The sequence below is a fragment of the Triplophysa rosa genome, linkage group LG5 (assembly GCF_024868665.1).
Source record: "Triplophysa rosa linkage group LG5, Trosa_1v2, whole genome shotgun sequence".
Taxonomy (NCBI): domain Eukaryota; kingdom Metazoa; phylum Chordata; class Actinopteri; order Cypriniformes; family Nemacheilidae; genus Triplophysa; species Triplophysa rosa.
The window spans coordinates 473,357-492,027 of record NC_079894.1 but is presented as its reverse complement, the minus strand read 5'-3'; the positions used below and the strand labels follow the sequence as shown (position 1 = coordinate 492,027).

General features: G+C 39.7%; 3 protein-coding genes across 4 annotated transcripts; 1 reads left to right on the top strand and 2 right to left on the bottom strand.

Moving 5' to 3' along the window:
• Positions 1 to 671: 671 nt before the first annotated feature.
• Positions 672 to 11,840, bottom strand: copa (COPI coat complex subunit alpha). Its single transcript, XM_057333601.1, has 29 exons — positions 11,631 to 11,840; positions 11,029 to 11,142; positions 10,876 to 10,949; positions 10,689 to 10,769; positions 10,515 to 10,591; positions 10,248 to 10,357; positions 8,004 to 8,113; positions 7,466 to 7,565; positions 7,047 to 7,265; positions 6,813 to 6,963; positions 6,649 to 6,715; positions 6,250 to 6,325; positions 6,092 to 6,174; positions 5,739 to 5,964; positions 4,705 to 4,843; positions 4,456 to 4,618; positions 4,232 to 4,378; positions 3,950 to 4,139; positions 3,774 to 3,869; positions 3,570 to 3,658; positions 3,364 to 3,487; positions 3,197 to 3,286; positions 2,940 to 3,046; positions 2,710 to 2,859; positions 2,254 to 2,577; positions 2,064 to 2,174; positions 1,811 to 1,972; positions 1,368 to 1,562; positions 672 to 1,045 (listed from the first exon to the last, which is right to left on the bottom strand). Exons 1-29 carry the CDS (start codon positions 11,668 to 11,670, stop codon positions 986 to 988), a joined length of 3,675 nt encoding a protein of 1,224 aa, XP_057189584.1. The 5' UTR covers positions 11,671 to 11,840; the 3' UTR covers positions 672 to 985.
• Positions 11,841 to 12,846: 1,006 nt separating this feature from the next.
• Positions 12,847 to 16,055, bottom strand: pex19 (peroxisomal biogenesis factor 19). Its single transcript, XM_057333731.1, has 8 exons — positions 15,964 to 16,055; positions 15,481 to 15,572; positions 14,844 to 15,006; positions 14,631 to 14,716; positions 14,346 to 14,516; positions 14,102 to 14,260; positions 13,967 to 14,011; positions 12,847 to 13,883 (listed from the first exon to the last, which is right to left on the bottom strand). Exons 1-8 carry the CDS (start codon positions 16,013 to 16,015, stop codon positions 13,797 to 13,799), a joined length of 855 nt encoding a protein of 284 aa, XP_057189714.1. The 5' UTR covers positions 16,016 to 16,055; the 3' UTR covers positions 12,847 to 13,796.
• A 191-nt stretch (positions 16,056 to 16,246) lies between these two features.
• On the top strand, positions 16,247 to 18,442 carry tspan37 (tetraspanin 37). Of its 2 annotated transcripts, XM_057333720.1 has the most exons (7): positions 16,253 to 16,515; positions 16,740 to 16,931; positions 17,059 to 17,133; positions 17,231 to 17,329; positions 17,435 to 17,587; positions 17,882 to 17,965; positions 18,038 to 18,442. In XM_057333720.1, exons 1-7 carry the CDS (start codon positions 16,456 to 16,458, stop codon positions 18,113 to 18,115), a joined length of 741 nt encoding a protein of 246 aa, XP_057189703.1. In that variant the 5' UTR covers positions 16,253 to 16,455; the 3' UTR covers positions 18,116 to 18,442. The 2 variants fall into 2 exon arrangements, with proteins under 2 accessions (XP_057189702.1, XP_057189703.1); XM_057333719.1 differs by having other exon boundaries at positions 16,247 to 16,931.
• The last annotated feature ends 229 nt before the right edge of the window (positions 18,443 to 18,671 follow it).

Here is an 18,671-nt window from a genome sequence, read left to right as displayed (position 1 = left end):
ATTGGGAAAACAAACCGTTCCGAGGCACATTTGACTACCATTTAATTTTTCCTACTATGGTAGTTAATGATGTTCAAGAACTGAATATAACATTCTTCCAAATATCTTTGTTTATCAGAACAAAGTAATTTGTACAGGTATGAAATTACATGAGGGTGAGTAAATAACAGAACTTTCACTTTAACTTACATTAACTATATACTGATTGTAAGATCGCACAACTGAACAGTCTTAGTTTGTGATAACTCCTTATTAATGCAACATAATCCAGAAGGGTGTGAACGAAGCACAAGAGAATTCATTGAGTGACTAACCCAATGCAAGGTTTATTAGAAAGAGAAACGAGGCTACGCTAATGGCTAATCGCCTTTCGACACACAGAGCAGAACGCCTCACGGTTATTCCCAGAGACAACCCTCAGCCATGGTTCCTAATCCTTATCCTCCAAGCATTTCCACGAAAACTGGCATTTCCCCATTAGCCAACGATGTTGTTAAACAACCGGGTGTGAATGGACCTCCCAATATTCAGGCAAACTTTAGCATATGACCTCTTCGGACACATATGAAAAGATACACAATTTAATACCTTGGAAAATGGTATTTCATACTTTTTAAGACCCCACAGACACCCTGATATAAGTGAAAACTAGGCCTCGCATAATAGCAAAAAATAAAACGCTTAACGTTTTTAAAGACACTCGTTAACTACAACTTTATTTCCATATTTGAAGAGAACAGGAAAAAAGTGTGTTGCATCATGCTTCTAATGCAGTAATGAAAGAGTTATTTATATTAATTGAAGTTAGCAGACGCTCTCTGTTAGGTGAGCATGTAGATATAGAATGATGCAAAGGACAGTCACAGACAGAACAGTCATAAGGTATTTCTTTCAGCTCTGATCACATGTACGGTGTAATTACTTCATCTTAAAGAGTAAAAGAGACAGAAGCACATCCGTTTCCATCTACGCTGGTGTAATTCGCTCAGCGGAACTGCAGCGGGCTGACGCGCAACCCAATGACGTCTTTACCGATCTCGGTTACCTGGGAAACAGAAGAGACACATTGCATGACATCTAAAACTAACAATAATATTCGTTTTAGCCGTGTCATATGACCCCTTTAAGTACCGTGAGCTTTTTGTTCTCCTATGCATTTGTATATTAGAATTGTATTCCTTTATTTGATGTTGATCAAATCATTTTTAACCTTTAACCTGTTTTTTCTGTTTAATAACATGCTCTTCCTATTGTGAGGGTTTCATCTAACAAGAGGGAGAATTAAAAGCAAATATAGTACAAATTTGCCCTCCGGGACATCACTTTTGGCCACTACTGTACAAATGTGATGAGGGCTCTGTACTCACGTGTGTGACCCTGCACACCTCTCCTTTGTATTTGGGGCAGTAGCAGGCTCCGGACAGGGGGCACTTCTCTACAGGCCGCCCGCGGTACAAGGGGACGAACGAGGCTGCGCAGATGTCAAAGGGATTGTGTGGGTCGTAGTTAAGTTGGTGAGCGTCTGTCAAGTTCTTCTCACATGCTGCAAGAATCTTTCGTGTCTGAGAGACCAAAAACACAAGGGATTAATGAACAAGAAACAAGTTACAGAGCAAGCCTGCATGCAAAACATATGGTAAAACCCATCAATGTGATCCAGTAATGTCTTGGCAATACACGACCTTTCATAAACACAATGATTTTCATACAGAGATAACATAAACAGCAATACAAGCGCTTTCAATGATGCAGATGAAATGTCCTCATCACATTTCAAATGTCAAACACACAAATCCACGCATGTCTTCACCTGTTGGGCCACCTCTGGTTTGGGGCCGAGCTCGAGGAGACGACGAGCGAATCCCGCTGCCGTTTTGAAGTTACGGAGTTTGAAGAAAAGATTGAGAGCCGTTCTCAACACCAACACCATGTGGATGGGCTGCAGACTGCAGTGTGTGAAGTACGCCGCCATCTGACACACACACACACCGGAAAAACAAACATAAACTACAGTGTGCACAATTATACACTGCACTTTCTTAAGAGAATGCAACTGAACGTACCTCACAGAGCCGCTTCTGCTGATCTAGAGTGTCTTTAGGAAGTTTCTTCCTCTCCGTCTCCATCGTGAGGCCGATGATGTACTCTTTACAGATGGTTATGAGCTGCTGTGCCTGTAATCATGAAGTTGTATAGAAAATCATGATCCAGAGCAGAGGAAAATGTACTTCAGCAGTTTCTCCCGTCACGTACCTCTGCAATCTCTTGTTTGTTGTCGACCACGAGCAGAGGAACCGAGAGCAGAATGGCCCTGAAGCGTTCCACGGCTTCCTCGAAGCGTCCCGCCGTGGTCAGCTGGTAGCACTGCTGCAGACGCGAAATGAGGTCAGACAGACGCAGGCCGACCGCTGGCAGGCCTCCTTTAGCCCCGCTGTCCTTCCAGTTCCTCTGGGGGTAACTGTGCAAGCAGGGCAGAGACGGCAGGCCCAGGTAACACGTGTGACCACGGGACAAGGTCTGCATGAAAATCTGCTTATAGGGTCCGAACTGAACCACGCCGACTTGATCGTGCAGCAACTGCAGAATGGAGAAGAGCAGTGAGAGACGGCAATAATTATGTCTATGATTTTCAGTCCAAACCATTTGTTTCCATTCTCTAACAGAAACTTTGAGATATGCGACTTAAGTAAAATGTGTAGATCCTTTTACCCTCATAGCGGTCTCGAAGGATCCGGCTAGAATATGATCCACAGCCAGTTGAGAGTTGTTGCACCATGTCTGGGTGGGGCTTGTGCCCTTGGTGGGCGGTACAAAGAATCCTTCTCCCTCAGCTCCGCCTCCACCAACAGAAGGCACATCCTATCGGTTAACGAAGGCCACAATTACGCTTCAAATAACAGACATTTCCTTTCCCTTACACACAAAAGACGGGTGCTCACCAGTTCAGGAGGGAGGTCCAGATCTTCCTCAACATCCCAGCCTTCGCCTTCCTCCTTCCCGATAGCTCCCTCGTCTCCTAATCCCTCCTGAGCATCCATGAATCCATCTGAGGACAAGATGTATGAGACATAAGTCAAGTAATATTGCTAAAGAAAGAGCGCCTACGCCTAAATCGTTACGATATTGAGGTCGCCAAATATGCCTAGGGTTCCTTTTTCAAAAAGCCTAATGATAAACCCGAACAGAGATGGAAGACCTTCATCCAAATGAAGCTCTGCATCTTCTCCCCAGCCTTCAACTCCTGAAGTATCCATATCCAGATCGGCAACCATCTGTCCTGCTTTTCCTACTCAAGAGAAACACATTCTTTAACTTCAGGACTCCTGGTTACCCACTATGAGCTGTGCATCACAAATCAATCACCTTTGGCAGCAATGGCTCCCTCAAAGAAGCCCTTAGAAACGGTGAGCAGAGGCCAGTTGGTGTCCAGAGGGTTGATGGGAGGTGGTGGCTGCAGCAACTGAGCGTTGGGGTCGACCTCAGGCACCTGGACGTTGGAAGTATTCACCTCTCAATTCTTCAGACGTTTATAAGTGTTTGTCTCTCATAGTAAGAAGTGCAGAACTTACCACCTCCTTCTCCAGGTCGAAGGTTTCTTTGAGGGCTTCGGCTTCTTCATCCATCCCATGAGTGGCCGCAGTCAGGTACGCTAGAGACTCTACAAATATCCAGGATAGAGATTTCTTTACGATTATGATCATTCTTATATGATTAATCTTGTTAAAACAACAATGTGATGCACTTGAGTTTAAAAGCAAAGGAAAGGCGCATACTCTGTCCGCAGTTCTTCAGGATTCGCACACGCTCGCTGACGTCACCCAGGTAAAGAGCGCCCTGATAGTGTCCGCTCATGTCTTTTCTTATCTCGGCTGTAACCCAAACCAGAAACATTTCATTGACTGAAGAATTCGTTCCAAACTCGTGCTCATGCGTCTTTCTCTTCACTCACCTATCTTCATCATCTTCCTGAGTTTGGCTAGGTTTCCAGTGATGAGGTACAGGAAGGTAAGCTTGTCGAAGTTCTTGGTTCTCTGGTAGCACATCTCCACCACCTGGTGATGACCCTGGAGAAGAGCCGCCTCGCCGAGACGCTCCCAGCAGCTACGTTCATCCAGAGCTTTTGCGGCTTCCAGTGCCACCTGCAGGAACGGAGTTCATATGAACGCTTGTGTATTTCAGAATAAATGATGGGAAAATGGTTATATTCTGGTAAACGGTCACTCTTGCATACCTCGATGTTTCCACACTCCAGTGCCAGGCTGAAGCGAGTCTTCTCGTCCTTCACGAAGTGAAGCGCGACCTCTGGGTAGCCCTTCTTCTGCAGGTAGGCAATGATGGACTGGCCCACCAGTTTAGCATTACGCACCATATGAAGAACCTGAGGAGATTAAAGGTGGTTTAAACAATCCACCAAAAGAAAACACTTGACTAACATTGTTAAAAACAGACACGGACCTCCTCGTATTTACGATTGACCAGAGCCAGTTTGAAACGGTACTCGGTTGGATCGATGTTGAGCACTCGTGGCCTGCACTCGCGATCCAGACAGTACACACTGTTGCCTCGAACTCTCGTCACGTAGATGGGCAGGTCAAGTGTACGAATTATACCGTGATCACTGCGAGACATTTTGAAAGTAAAAAAAAATGTAAAGTAGAAGAAAAAGATATAATGGCAAGCTTTTGTGTTTGGCTGGAACAGTACCCTGAGGTGAGAGCGTATTTGATGTGGTTGGAGGTGGTGTAGATGAAGACTTCATTCTCAGCCCAGGCACCGCTCTTCACTCGGATGTTCTCATGGATGTTGCACAGGCTCTCTAACTTTTTGTTGCAGATCATGATGGCTGAAAAGCAGAAGGTTCAGAACTATTTAAGAAAACTCATTGTATTATTCATTCAGCAGCAAAAACCTGGCCCAAAGTAAGGGAAAATGAAAAATCTTTTATCATTTATTCACCCTCTTGTCATTTCAAACCTGTATGACTATTTTTCTTCTGCAAAACACAAAAGATGATATTTTGAAAAATGTTGCTTACCAAACAACATTGGACCCCATTGACTTTCACTGTATGAACACAAAACCACTGAGACATTAATCAAATTATCTTCTTTTGTGTTCCACAGGAGTCATATACATGTTCTGAATGACATGAGGGGAAATAAATGAGAATTTTTGGATAAACTATCCCTTTAAGACTTTTTTAAACTTTCTTAATACTGCTGTAAATACAACAGATTATTTACAGTTCTGTAGATACTTTTCCATTACTTTTCCAAAATGCAAAATCATAATATTTATTTAAGTTTATTTGTATATATTTGTTATTGCTCTTTAATGTTTTAGTGCTAAAATGTTTTCTGTATGTCGCTTTGCAACGATGCACACTGTAAAAAGCTATAAAATACATAACATACAATTGTAAAAGTTTATTCTTGACAGCTGTTTACTCCGAATAGCCCATTCACACCAAGAATGATAACTACAAAAATAACTACATTTTATTTAAAACAGTTTCGAAAGTCGTTTTAAATGTATGAGAAGAGCAGCATCTGCACCACAACTATATCGGTACAGAGGAACGATATCGTTGTCGCTATTATATTTCAAAGCGATTATTTCAGCAGATGAATAAAACGCTAAATTTAAATCAACAAAACATTGTAACCAATACGGTTATTGCTATCTTTATAGTCATCGTTATTGGTGTGAACAGGCCTTAACTGGAGAATTTGCAGTACCGTGTTTGGCCAGCAGGGCCACGTGGTTGGCATCAGCGCTCCACACCACATATTTAACTTTGGCGATTTTGACCGTGGCGAGGGAGCGTTTCTGCTGCACGTCAAACAGCGTGACTCCATCAGCGTCCCGCAGTAACAGAGACCCCGTCCCAGCATAGAAGATCTCCTCACAGCTCGGCACCTGCACCTTCTTCACGATCTCATTCTTCAGATTCTTTATCAGCAGCTGGAGGGGTGCGAAGATGAGCAAACATTCTTGACTTTTGTTCATCCACACATTTACTCATGTGCCGTTACACACGTGTTTTTTAATGAGTTCAACACTGTGCACTTTGAATAGTAATGTTACTCACTGAATGCATGCGATCGAGCACGGCAAACCGGTTCCTGGCCACCCACACCGCAGTCAGGCCGGAGGAGCGTTTACCCTCAGGCGCTAATCAAACAGAAGTTAAAAAGTGAACAACTACACGACGGAGAAAAAATAAGACAAAAAGTGACAAAATGTTACCGTCAGGATTCTGCGAGTCACTCTCTCTGGGGATGGAGTACAGGTCATATGTGCTGTTTTCCAGGTTAGTGGCTCTCTAAAACAGGAAAAAAATATACATGTTTGTTTAATCCACCCTGTTACACCTGTTCATTTGTCTCAACATACTTTTTATTCTCTTCTCCATGAAATATATGAAGCGTTTGGTTCCAAAATAATTGAAAATTTTTCAAAAATCATGTTTATTTATTGTGCGTTAATACCACAATGCTTTTGATTTAAGCCATAATAACTGAAAAAATACAGCTAACTAACACAATAAAAACGTGATGATAATAAAAAACATGATTTTTGAAAAATTGTAAAAGCGGAGTTTGGAAGCAAACTCTTCATATGTTAATAATATATGTGAATACGCACGGTGCACAACAACACGGCGTTTTCCGCAGGATTATAGGACATACTGAACACCGGGAATTTTGATCCGCTGTGAATGTTAAAGAAATAAGCTCATTAAAAAATGTTCACCAATGGACTACACTCAAAAATCAAGCAAATGTACTTCGAGACAAACGTCCGCCCACCTGCGCAGCTGCATGACTGCTGTATCTTTACTGCTGTTGAAATCGAGCTGACGCAGGAATCGGTCTTTCACATAGTACAGCATGTTACCGTACACGGCATAGGCCGGACGCTCTCTCTCCAGCTTAAACACCAGCATCCCGCTGTCATGACCTGAGATCGAGACAATTACAGTTTTAATGCGTTTCATGCATCGCCCGTACCACTCATCCACATAATCTCTACCAGTAACCTACCGGCAGCAAACAGGTTGAGGTTGGGATGAGCTCCCAGCACCCAGAAACGGTCGTGGTCTCTGCGAAAGGTCTGGACGCCTGTTCTCTTGGACATGTCCCACACGCGGATGCTCTTGTCCTCAGAGTTGGACAGGATGAGCTCCTGGCGAGGGTGAAACACTGCACAGGACACATTGTTGTAGTGCCCCCTACAGGTGTCCAACTCCCATGCTTTTGACTCTGAAAGACAAGACGAAATGTTTGTGCGCTTTGCATTTTTTATGTCAAGAGTATGACGTTCTAAACTTTTCTACTCATTTTATAACATGACTTTCATAACGTAAACTCAATTCTATACATTAGGTTTAGCAGCCAGGGAGCTTGCTAGGTTTCGGAACAGGAAGTCCGGTTTTCCGACAATGTTAACATTTCAAACTTACCGTTCATTCTCCAGATCTTCACCTGCCGGTCATCTGCTCCCGATACAATGAGAGGCATGCTGGGATGGAAAGCTGCCCAGTTTACCCCTCGATCATGACCCTGAGAGCCGAGAACGGAACGACAGAGGTGTCACAACATAACGGTATTGACAATAATCGTAATATTTAAAAACACAATTATCGGTATTGTGTTAATTATACACATATCGTTATATCATAAACAATTCAGCACACATTTTTTTTCATAAGAGTCACAATAGGTACAAACACTTGTATTTTGAATGCGATTCATTGACCAAAGAACAGACGAGACGAGACAAAACAAAAAAGATACATTTGACTGACGGCATTATTTACTTCTTTTTAAAAAACATTTGAATAGATAATGCGATCAAATTTGACTGTGTAGCATAACAAACAGATTCTGTCTGTCATCATTAATTCAAAACCTAAATCCCTTCACAACAAATAAAAAAACATGGAAACAAAAATGAGGTCTAAATATTTTTTTATCAAATTAAGTCAAGCAAATTCTCACCTCCAGAACGTGCTTCACGACAGCATCTGAGACCCCAAACAGGTCGACACCAGAGATGCCACGCACCTCTGTGTCCACAGCCCCGGGGGACAGGTTCTTCTTCCTCAGACCTGGAAGCAACATTTATAGTCCGACACACACAGGGGAGCCATATACAAGTTACACAGGAACACCCACAAACCGGGGAGGGAAAAACAAAAGAAACAACATTAAAACTGATACTCAATAAAAAACGTGAGTTGTGTGAGAGTAACGGTACGCCAGACGCATAAACATTTTGTTGGACTGTTAAACATAGACAGGTACTGTAGAAAACAAACACGACAAACGTCCTCCAGCACTGTTGCTCGAAACTTGAGTTATGATATTATAGTTAGCTGTAATCAAGGAAAAACTGCAACAATCACAACAACACAGAACATTTTAAAGAAACGGTTCTCCCAAATTCGAAAACTAACTAACAACTTCCACCATTTTTATATAAAATGATTTGTTTATTCTCTTTTTTTGGGTGAACCATTCCTTTAATTAAGAAGCCGTAAAATGACTTCCGATTGGGTTGGATGATTATGATGAATGACAGAAAGATGATTGGTGTAACTCGCGTCATGACACAGAGAAGAGGAGAACAGAATGCGTGTCTGAGATCTAAGCACTCCAAATGCTGAGTGAATAAATGTCCAACAAAAGCTGCAGCTGTTGATCAATGTACGCGTGGATGTTTCCGGGGGGGTGTGGGGAGGATGTGAGCAGTGAATGAACGGACCGGTGGATTGATGGAGATGAAGCGTGTCAAGATAATCTCTGGAGGGCGCTGGATGGCTGGAATACTGCGGTTAATTCGTGCATTTGTTAGCAAATTGAAAGGTGAATTATTTCATCGTGCATTCGAGTTATGTTAATAAGACTTATAAAAAATGAATTATATGTAGTGGATTTATAACATATAGTTCTTTCATTTAGAGATCTATAAGATGACAAATGCTGCCAATCTGGCAATAAAAACTACAAACTCACAGGTGACTTAAAAGTGATTAGTGGCGAGACAATAATGGTTAGGGCTGTCAAACGATTAATCGCGATTAATCGCATCCAGAATAAAAGTTTGTGTTTACATAATATACATCTGTGTAAAGTGCATTTTAATTTTGTATTTATAAACAAAACATACACATACTTGTCTATATGTTTAGGAAATAGTAAATGTATTAATTTATATTTACCAATAATTTAAATTCTAAATAAACGTTTATTTATTGTTATATTTTATATTTTTCTAAAATAAATGCATTTATGTGTATGTGTTCATAAATACAAAATTAATTAGCACAGTATACCGACATAAATTACGTAAACAGAAACTTTTATTCTGTATGCGATTAATCACGATTAATCGTTTGACCGCCCTAATGGTCATGAGTTTTAATGTTAGGATTAAGTTGTCAAATCGACATCATGCACAATATCAAAAGAGAGCATTAGCAACACTTTTGGTGGTCAATATTTCATACAATTACATTCCATGTCCTCATACTATCCATGCAGCTGTTTTGTATGTTGGTGTGAGGGAAACATTTTCTCTGTATTCATTTGTGTGTGAAAGAAAGGATGGCACAGTGTGCAAAGAGTATTCAGACAGTGCAGACAGGTTAAAGGTTAATGAGAAAGACGTTGCTGAGAATAGAAGTCAGACACTAGCTTCGACAATATCATTAAAACATGCAAAATAACAAAAACACCTCTCACGTCAGCATTCCTTAAAAGGACCGTTCACCCAAAAATGAAAATTCTTTCATCATTTAAAACATGTTTGACTGTCTTTCTTCTGCAGAACTCAAAAGAAGATATTTTGAAGAATGTTGATCATTGACTTCCATTGTATGGTATTTCTCAAAATATCTTCTTTTGTGTTCCACAGATGAAAGAATCACATACAGGTTTTGAACAATATGAGCGTATATAAATGATGACAGAACTTTTATTTTTGGGTTCTCTTCAAATATTTGCCCTTAAGAACAGTATATTAGATATGGTATCCTCCATGTTGCCAATTATAAAACTTCACAAAAACGATTAAGAGTGAGAGGTATTTTTGCATAGAGCCCACAGAGTTTTGTTCTGTACACACTTTAAAGGGAGAACGAGGAAGGGTATGCCATTAGGCAACCTCGTTCTGTCTTTCTCCCTCCATTCCCAACTCCCCAGTCTTCCCAAACCACTCCATCCGGTCCCAAACCTCCTCACCGGAAATATCCCACACGCGCACTGTCTGATCCAGGCTGGCTGACACCACCAGGTCTTCAGAGGGATGGAACTGAGCACACATCACATAGTGATTATGCCCAGTCAGCACACTGCAGAGGAGAGAGAGCATATATAAGACTCGGCCCTGTTAAAATACAATACTCTACATATAAAAATATAACCTACTAATATTTATATACGTTAACGGTTATTTTGCTCAGATCAGAGGGCAACCAATATGAACTCAAAATGTGTAGAAATACTCACCAGACACACGTTCTGGACTGCCAGTTCCAAATGCGGATGGTCTGATCATCTGAGGCGCTCAGGATCCAGGGATACTCCTGAAGAGCAGAATTACAAGAGTTTATGGCTCTTGTATGACTTCAAAACATGACTACAACAAATATCAAAGTGCATTATAAAGTTGACAGAGCTTACGTGGTGGAAGAAGGTGGTGCGAATGTAGTCAAGATGTCCCAAAAGAGTGAAAAGACACCGACGCAGTTTATAGTTCCAGACCTTAAATCAGACATTTTTAATTTATGTCAGATATTCTCAAACTATAGACTAGCCAAATGGCACCATGCTGTCCTCATCACCAGCACTGGGTATAAAGGAAGCAAACCTTGATCTTGTAGTCATCACCTCCCGACACAAACAGCGGCTGCTGCTTATGGAAGTCAATACCTCTGACTGGACCTGAATGACAATTCACAAAACCATGAGCCAACAGAAGAAATAATAGAAGCCATAAGATCCTCATAAGGCTGATTCTTACCATCGTGCTCGTCAAACTTGTCAATGAGAGTACACATGCGATAGTCCCAAAGCTGGATGACTCCATTGTGCAGACTGGCGAGAATCCAGGGCCGCTTGGGATGAAAACTCAGCCCTAAATGAGAAAAGATGATATAAAGATGCGTTTCAACTGCACATTTTACGAAATGAAGACAATCCGTTATAGATCGTGGACGTGGATTAGTCAAGTTATCCGGGCTCTGTACTCTTCCTTTAGATATGATCAAACACAACACAAAACAGTCATAACAAAACTATAATAATTAAAATCAGTGATGTCATCAGCACAACAAGGGGAAAATGACAGTGGAGATACACTGAAATGTTCAAAAGTACAGTTATAACGTTACATGTTGCCACTGCTAAGAAACCAATAGCCGTATGCTAGCATCGACTGACACATAGCACATTTCAATGGACGAAATTATCCACAGAAGACATTATAATTGATATTCTATTCAATTATTGAATCATATCACCAGTAGTTTAAAGTGGTTAAGATCAAATACAGACGTACATAAAAGAGCTCGTTAACAGAGACCGTCAATTGAAGTTAGCCAGCACAGATATTGTGATCCTTACCTTTCACTCGGGCCGACTTTGTCTCAAATTTGGTCAGCATCTTCTCTCACAATAACGACCGACTGGGAATGCGTTATGTCTTAAGATATTGACAAATTTACGTAAATTTAATTCATAAAATCATCCCCTGTTCGTAAGGGTTTTGCCGTATGTTTCTGCAGCTCCACTTCCGTAGCTGACACGTCTACTGAATCCACTCAATCCGCGCAGTGTCCCTGAACGCGAACAATAAAGTTTGACGATTCAAATGCCAACATCTCAAGCTCCACGTCATAGATCCTTCCGCATTTTAAAAACAATAAAACACAGGTTTATCGATCTCATATAAGATATGGGTAATGAAAACCAGTGTGTTTTAAAAAACGATTTGTAATTATAGCGTTGCTCTTTGTCATTGTTGAAGTGATTGTTATTTTCTGTATTTTATTGTACTGCCTGTTACACTACCCAATAGATGTTTTAATATAAAATATTTCATTTTTCTCAATATATGCAGAAAAACTAACTAAAGAAAGATCTCTCAATAAAGCTCTTTATGAAAAAGATATGTATTTGTTCCGGATGGTGTCGCTATTGTTGCAGATATTATTATAGAGACAATCCCCTCACTGCAGAGCGTTCAAATGTGAGTTATAAAAGTTTCAATCACTAACAGTTGCTATTTTCTGTTTGAAAAATAGCCCCAAGTAATAATCAAAAGTCTGGCATGACGCGAACTGGTTTACTAATACACTCCATGGCGGTCAAAATACGCAGTGTGGATTTTTAGTGTAAATCGCTAAAATGCATGAAAATAAATGAAGCCAAAATCTAATTTAAAATATTTTACCTTTGTTTATTTGTGAATGTAACATTAACAACATAGGGCAGGCAAAACATCAAAAAAAAATTTTTATAACATTTATTTAGATTTTTACAATTGTAATTATATTATACAGTATAGTATGACAAGACCAATGAACCATACAGCTAAAGGAACATAATAACAGGATAAAAATGTGGGTGAGCTGATTTAAGTGCATGGGTGCTTGAGCAACCCCCGAGTGTTAGAACCCTTAAATCCTTCTGTTATACCCACATCCCCTTTATATCTGTCCTTCACATAATCTGTATTTTGGCCACAGTATCATTTCACACTGCCATGTCAAGCAATGAAGTGGATGAACTCTAATTTCCCATACACATTCAGACCAGTTCACTCAAAAGACTCGACAACCTCTTAAAAGTAAATAGCTTTAAATTCCTCTCTGTACTTTTGAAGTTTCCATGGATTTAACGTCATTTGTATTTCAGCATCACTGAAACAATCTTCTTAAGGTCGACCGTAGCACAATATATCACAGAGGAACCAACATAGGAATGACTAGGAACGAATCGTGTCTGCATGGTTATTCAAAAATACATATGTCTACTGCTGATCTACCTGATGATATGCAGACTTTAAAAAGACACAAGGAAAGTGAGTTATTCTACTCAAATCACAAATGCCATCTAGAGGAATCAGAATGGTACACTGGGATATATTATACAACAGCATCTTCTGGAGTATCTGCAGCTAGTTATTTGAGAATTTGGGATTTCAGTGATCAATTTTGGTCACTGATTATGTCAAATCATGTAATCCTTATGACACTACAGTATGAAGGCAGATGGACACATAAACAGCTACACTGTTGTTAAAATCAATACTGAACCTTAGGTTAGCTGAATTTGCACACCTGAAAACCTTACATTAGCTGCTTTTTGAGACTTAAAAAATATATCATCTTAATTTATTGTACACTCATCCACATCCTGCTCCACTAATTTGTCTCTAATGGTTCGCAACACAAATGACGAAACTACTTGTCAAATGTGTTCGAATGTAAATCTACGAGACTTACAAAATTCCAATGACCCCTACCAAGCTGTCAGCCCACATGACATCAAACTTCATTCAAATGTGAATTACAATGAGTTACTTGAATTAGGCTTGAAAAATCAAAGGAAAGTCTGTGGACAAGAACTACAAAGTAAAATGCATGTAGTGACCGTTCACGGTTTCAGCGCCGACACAAAATAACTCCTTTAAAAGGGGAGCATGATCAATTGTGTCCAACTCCGGATCTCCTAATTCGTTCCAATCTGTGTCATTGTTAAACGTGTTGTGATTTGACCTCACTGAGATCACATGATTGAGCACTGCTCTGCTCCTGGGACACCTTGTGCTCCGGGAAGATGCAGAGATTCGGGGTCAAAGTTCAGGCCAGGAGGCTGGAAATGCAAGAGAAGAAACATTAGAGAAGAATAGAATTCATAAAAAAGGGAGAGAGAGAGAGATAAGGGATAGCACTCACTGCCTCTCCAGCCAGCTCTTTCGGAGGTTGACCCAAATCTTGCAGCTGATGTACATAAACAACAACAAATAAATATCACCTGTAAATTCGGTTAATCTACTCAAACTCCTTTTCTGAGAACAGATATTCTCTTACCTTCTGCATAAGTTCCAGAATGTTTTCAAAGGTGCTCTCTCTTTCTCCATCTTTCTCAAACTGGGTGCATATCTCTCCCATTATCTTGTACTGTTGCTCATACCGCATAAACTGGTCTGGAGGGATGGACTGCCTGTTGCTCTCCAGCCATTCAGGATACTAAATATAAGTTGAGTTCTATTAGTTCTTTAATTGCAGATGTATATCAATGCTGACAGTTGTGCACATACTGTACACATCTCACCTTCTCCGTGATCTCTTTAAGAGAAGGGTACAGAACTTCTTTGGACAAGAGATTTTGCATAATAGACTGCATGATAGGGAGAATGTTGCCATCCTCTGCTCCCTCCCCATTTTCGTTCAATCCCAGGTTCTCCAAGGTCTTAACTAAGTCTTCTCCAGCCAATCCTGCAGTCTGCATTAAGGTAAAGAGATAAAAAAGATGGCTTGTGTTTCTATCCACTCAGATTGTTTTAAACTAAACAATTTACTTTGTTTACTATATTAAAAAGCTTCAAAGTAGGTTTACCTGCAGGTTGTCAGCATTTTTTGCCAAACCACTAAGGGTGCCTTTAAGACAGGAGGTGAATTCTTGCTGAGAAGCTACATCTGAGCCTAAATCGAAAAGAAAAAAAAATAGTTACAATCAAACCAACTGTGCTAATAGCATAATAAAGTATAGACAATTTTCAAAACGTCTTTAGCCAACATTTACAAAGATCTCTATTATAGGATTACGTACCCACTTTGCCTGCAGCCTCGGACAGCTTCTGAAAATGTTCTATAAGCTCAGGCTCCTCCTGAGCCAGCTCGCTCATTGCTTTTTCCCATTCATCCCGCGCCTGATTGGCCATCTCCCCGTCAAACAGAGACTCGAAGAACTTACTGTCCTCCAGCAGAGGTGGCTGAGGATCAAATGCACCAGCATTAGCCATAAGCAACACTGATTAAAACTCAATCAAGAATCCAACATCATTCGAAGATTTTGTGTACGGCTCTCCATGCGTAATCAACTTCTGATATGTCGACTTGTGACTCTTTCCTGATGTAATTACCCCAAACCTCTGATGCGTTACATTGTAACTGTCCCCCTGAACTTATCAACATGTATCTGTAAAGGTGTGAACTCAATTGCTCAAGTAATCAACACACAAGATCCTGCCAATTTCAAGGTCTCCAGTTCTCCATGTAGAATGTGAGCGTGTAGAAGGTTAGCAACTTAGCACAAGAGCATCACTCCAGAAGAACCATGCTACACTCTACCACCTTATTGAAGAGAGTTTAGCCAAATTAAAAAAAATCTAACATCATCATTACTCGGGTGACGTTAGTTTAAAAGTCTGTGTGAAACATATTAGACCAGATACAGTGTTTATTACCTTCTCTTCAGTTTTTGCTCCTGTATCAGGGGCATCTTGGGCTTCAGGGGCCGCTGGTGGCACATTAGTCTTGTCAAAGTCATTAAGAGCATCTGCACGTGAGGAAACACTTCGGGTCAATGTACATTTGGCATACGTCTACATGTTTTGACAGTGCTGTGTCACGTGACTGATTTCATCCAATCACACAGCAGGAAAATTACAGCACTTTTGGGTGTCAGATACATGCGAAACCTGACTGGACATAACCTGCGAGTTTAGAGGACACATATAAGTCATAGTTATATAAGTAAGTGCTATATCATATCTACAGTTATAACAACAATCACTGAAACAAACGTGAGCTGTCAGGCTAGTTAGCCGAGCCGCCACTGCATTACTCTGTCAACGCTAGATTACAGAAGGGCAATTATAAAATAAAACCATAGTTGATTCTTATCTAACATTACTGTAACATTTTCACGCCACAATCTCTAAGCTTACTGTCCAATAATTCATCCAGCTCTCTGTCTGGCGCATCTGCTGGCGACGCCATCTTGCCTCAATGACAAGCGAATTTGTCGCAAAGTAATGACGTCAAACCCAAACAATATTTTTACGTTTACGCCGTTTATCAAAATAAATAAATAAATAAGATGACGCGTTGCAATAAGATTCCGTTCGTTAACATTGATTGACTATATTAACATAAACAATACCTTTACAAAAAATTATTAATTTTAGTTTCATTTAATATAAGTTTAATTTAGGTCATTTCAACGTTAACTAATATTTTAAAATCAAAGGTTGCATCTGTTAACATTAGTTAATGCACATCATTGGCAAACAATGGGTCACTTCCGCAATCTTTAGTTTTTGTTTCGTTTAACTTACAAAGTGCGCTTTTGTTTGCGCCTGCTGATTGATGGAAGTTGGACTGGACGAGATCTTGATTTTGCAGCGATACAAATGAGTGCGTGTAGATGATCTCGAGGCATGGATCTAACGAAAAGAACTCTCAACATCTTTATCAAGTGCGCTTGTCTAGTTTTATTGGTGAGCCTAGGCATCATCTCCCACTTGGCTTTTATTTGTCAATTCAGGTTAGGCTACCTATACAGTCCTATCTGTGTCCAACTGTACGATATTGTGGATGCTATGTCCGTAGTATAGTTACAAAACCGCGCTTAGTTTTTGTGTTGGGGACATTTGCTGACAAAGGGTATGCACGTGACAACGTTTTTGTTTTAATGTCTGCTTTTCCTCTCCACTTTGTCCAGCTGTTCGGGATTTGGATGTGTCTGGGTGGAGTATTCTTGCTGCTTAAATACAGATATACGGGTGTGTTTTTTAGCAGTTTCTATATAGATCTGCCTGTTCTGTTGGCTGTTATTAGTGGAGTTCTCCTCTTCATCGGTGGAAGCCTTGGCTGTGTGCTGTCACGCATCGACTCCCCATGTTTACAAGCTCTGGTGAGGAATAGGATGAAAAGACAGTAGAAAGTAGAAAAAGAAGCTATTTATCAGTAAAATCTAGTACCTTACAGCATATGTCTCATAGGTTCACATTTATGGTAACAGTCGTGCGTTTTTTTTTCAGTTTGTGTATTTCCTCATTGTTGTGTGTTGTGCTATGAGTACTGCTTCGGCATTGGCTTACTTTCATACAGGCAAGGTACAGATACAAGAAAATGTTTTTTTAAATGTACCAACTTTAATGTTTTTTATTTTGCTAGATGATTTTACTTGAAATGTACTTTAATGTTTAATAGCTTGATGTAGACTTGGCTCCTCTCAAAGATGTGTTTCAAAACTATAGTGGTGACAGCCAAGATCCTGATACCCGGGCAGTGAATGCCCTACAAAGTGAGGTATTTGGACATAAACAGTTTTAGTACACTCACACACACACACATATAATGTACTGTAGGTATGGATTCCATATGTGTTTGGCACATTACACATTTTTGTTACAGCTGAAATGTTGTGGTGTTACAAACTACACGGACTGGATGGATACACCCTGGTTTAATCACAGTGGGAAATATGAGGTTCCTCCTAGCTGCTGCAATAAAACCTTTCACATCTGCAATGGGACAATATACTCACCCAAACTTCTCTATAATGAGGTACACTGAATTACATTCGAGTTACCCATTTTACTGTTGCCATAGCTGACTATAATAATTAAAAAAATGACTTGATTTTATAGTAATAGTTTATAGTTATAGTAAAAAATGTACAAATTTTATTTATTTATACAAATTAAGGAAAATGCGTCTTTATACAAAAAATGGTTTGAAAACCCCTGGTCTAGCGGACAAGCGTTCAGTATCTGAGGATATTATTATATTGTTTTTTTATTAGGCCTACAGACATTTTCATCCAGTGGTAACATGTTTTTTGTTGTTGTTTTACTCCAGGGATGTCAGAGTAAATTTAAGGATAAATTACATCTGGTCCTGGTGGTCATTATGTTAGCATCTTTTGGGGTTATCTTAACACTGGTGAGTTTTTTTAATGAGTTGATCATTTACCACATTTACTGTAACACTGACATCCGATGATTTCTTCTGCAGATATTTTCTGCAATAAGTGTGGGACATCTAATGAAACATAACCCCCCACAGGAATATCAAATCCTTGACCAGCAATAAATTATTGAGATAAAATGAAAATGTAATTCTCTTTTCTTCTAAATGCTACATCATTCTTAGATGTATTGTACTGTGCGTATGCGCCAGTGGGTGTGTGTGTGTGTACAGGTTTTATATTTGTGAGGGCCAAATGTAATCAGTAATACAGTGAATTATCATTACAACCTACATTTACTGGTCCTCACTAAATAAAAAGGCTCATAATTCGTTCAAATATAAAATTTAAGTTCTGTATACATTTCATCAAATCCTTGTAACTTTATTGTAAAACTTGTAAACTTGTTAACTTTATTTACTTTGCACAATAAAACAATAAACTTTTAGTTATATCACACCAACTGTCTAATTTTATTACACAATCAAAATTGTATTCTATTAGTAGCTAAATATTGTAACATTCATTCAAACAGGCATCGCAATAAAAGTTCTTCAATGTACATAAACATAACACGTTATTTATTCAAGTGAATACAATAAAAAATAACAAACAAGTAAAGTGTTTATTGAAAGCGCGCCGTTGTTGTCCGGCGTTAAACACCATTGATTGTCGGTGAGT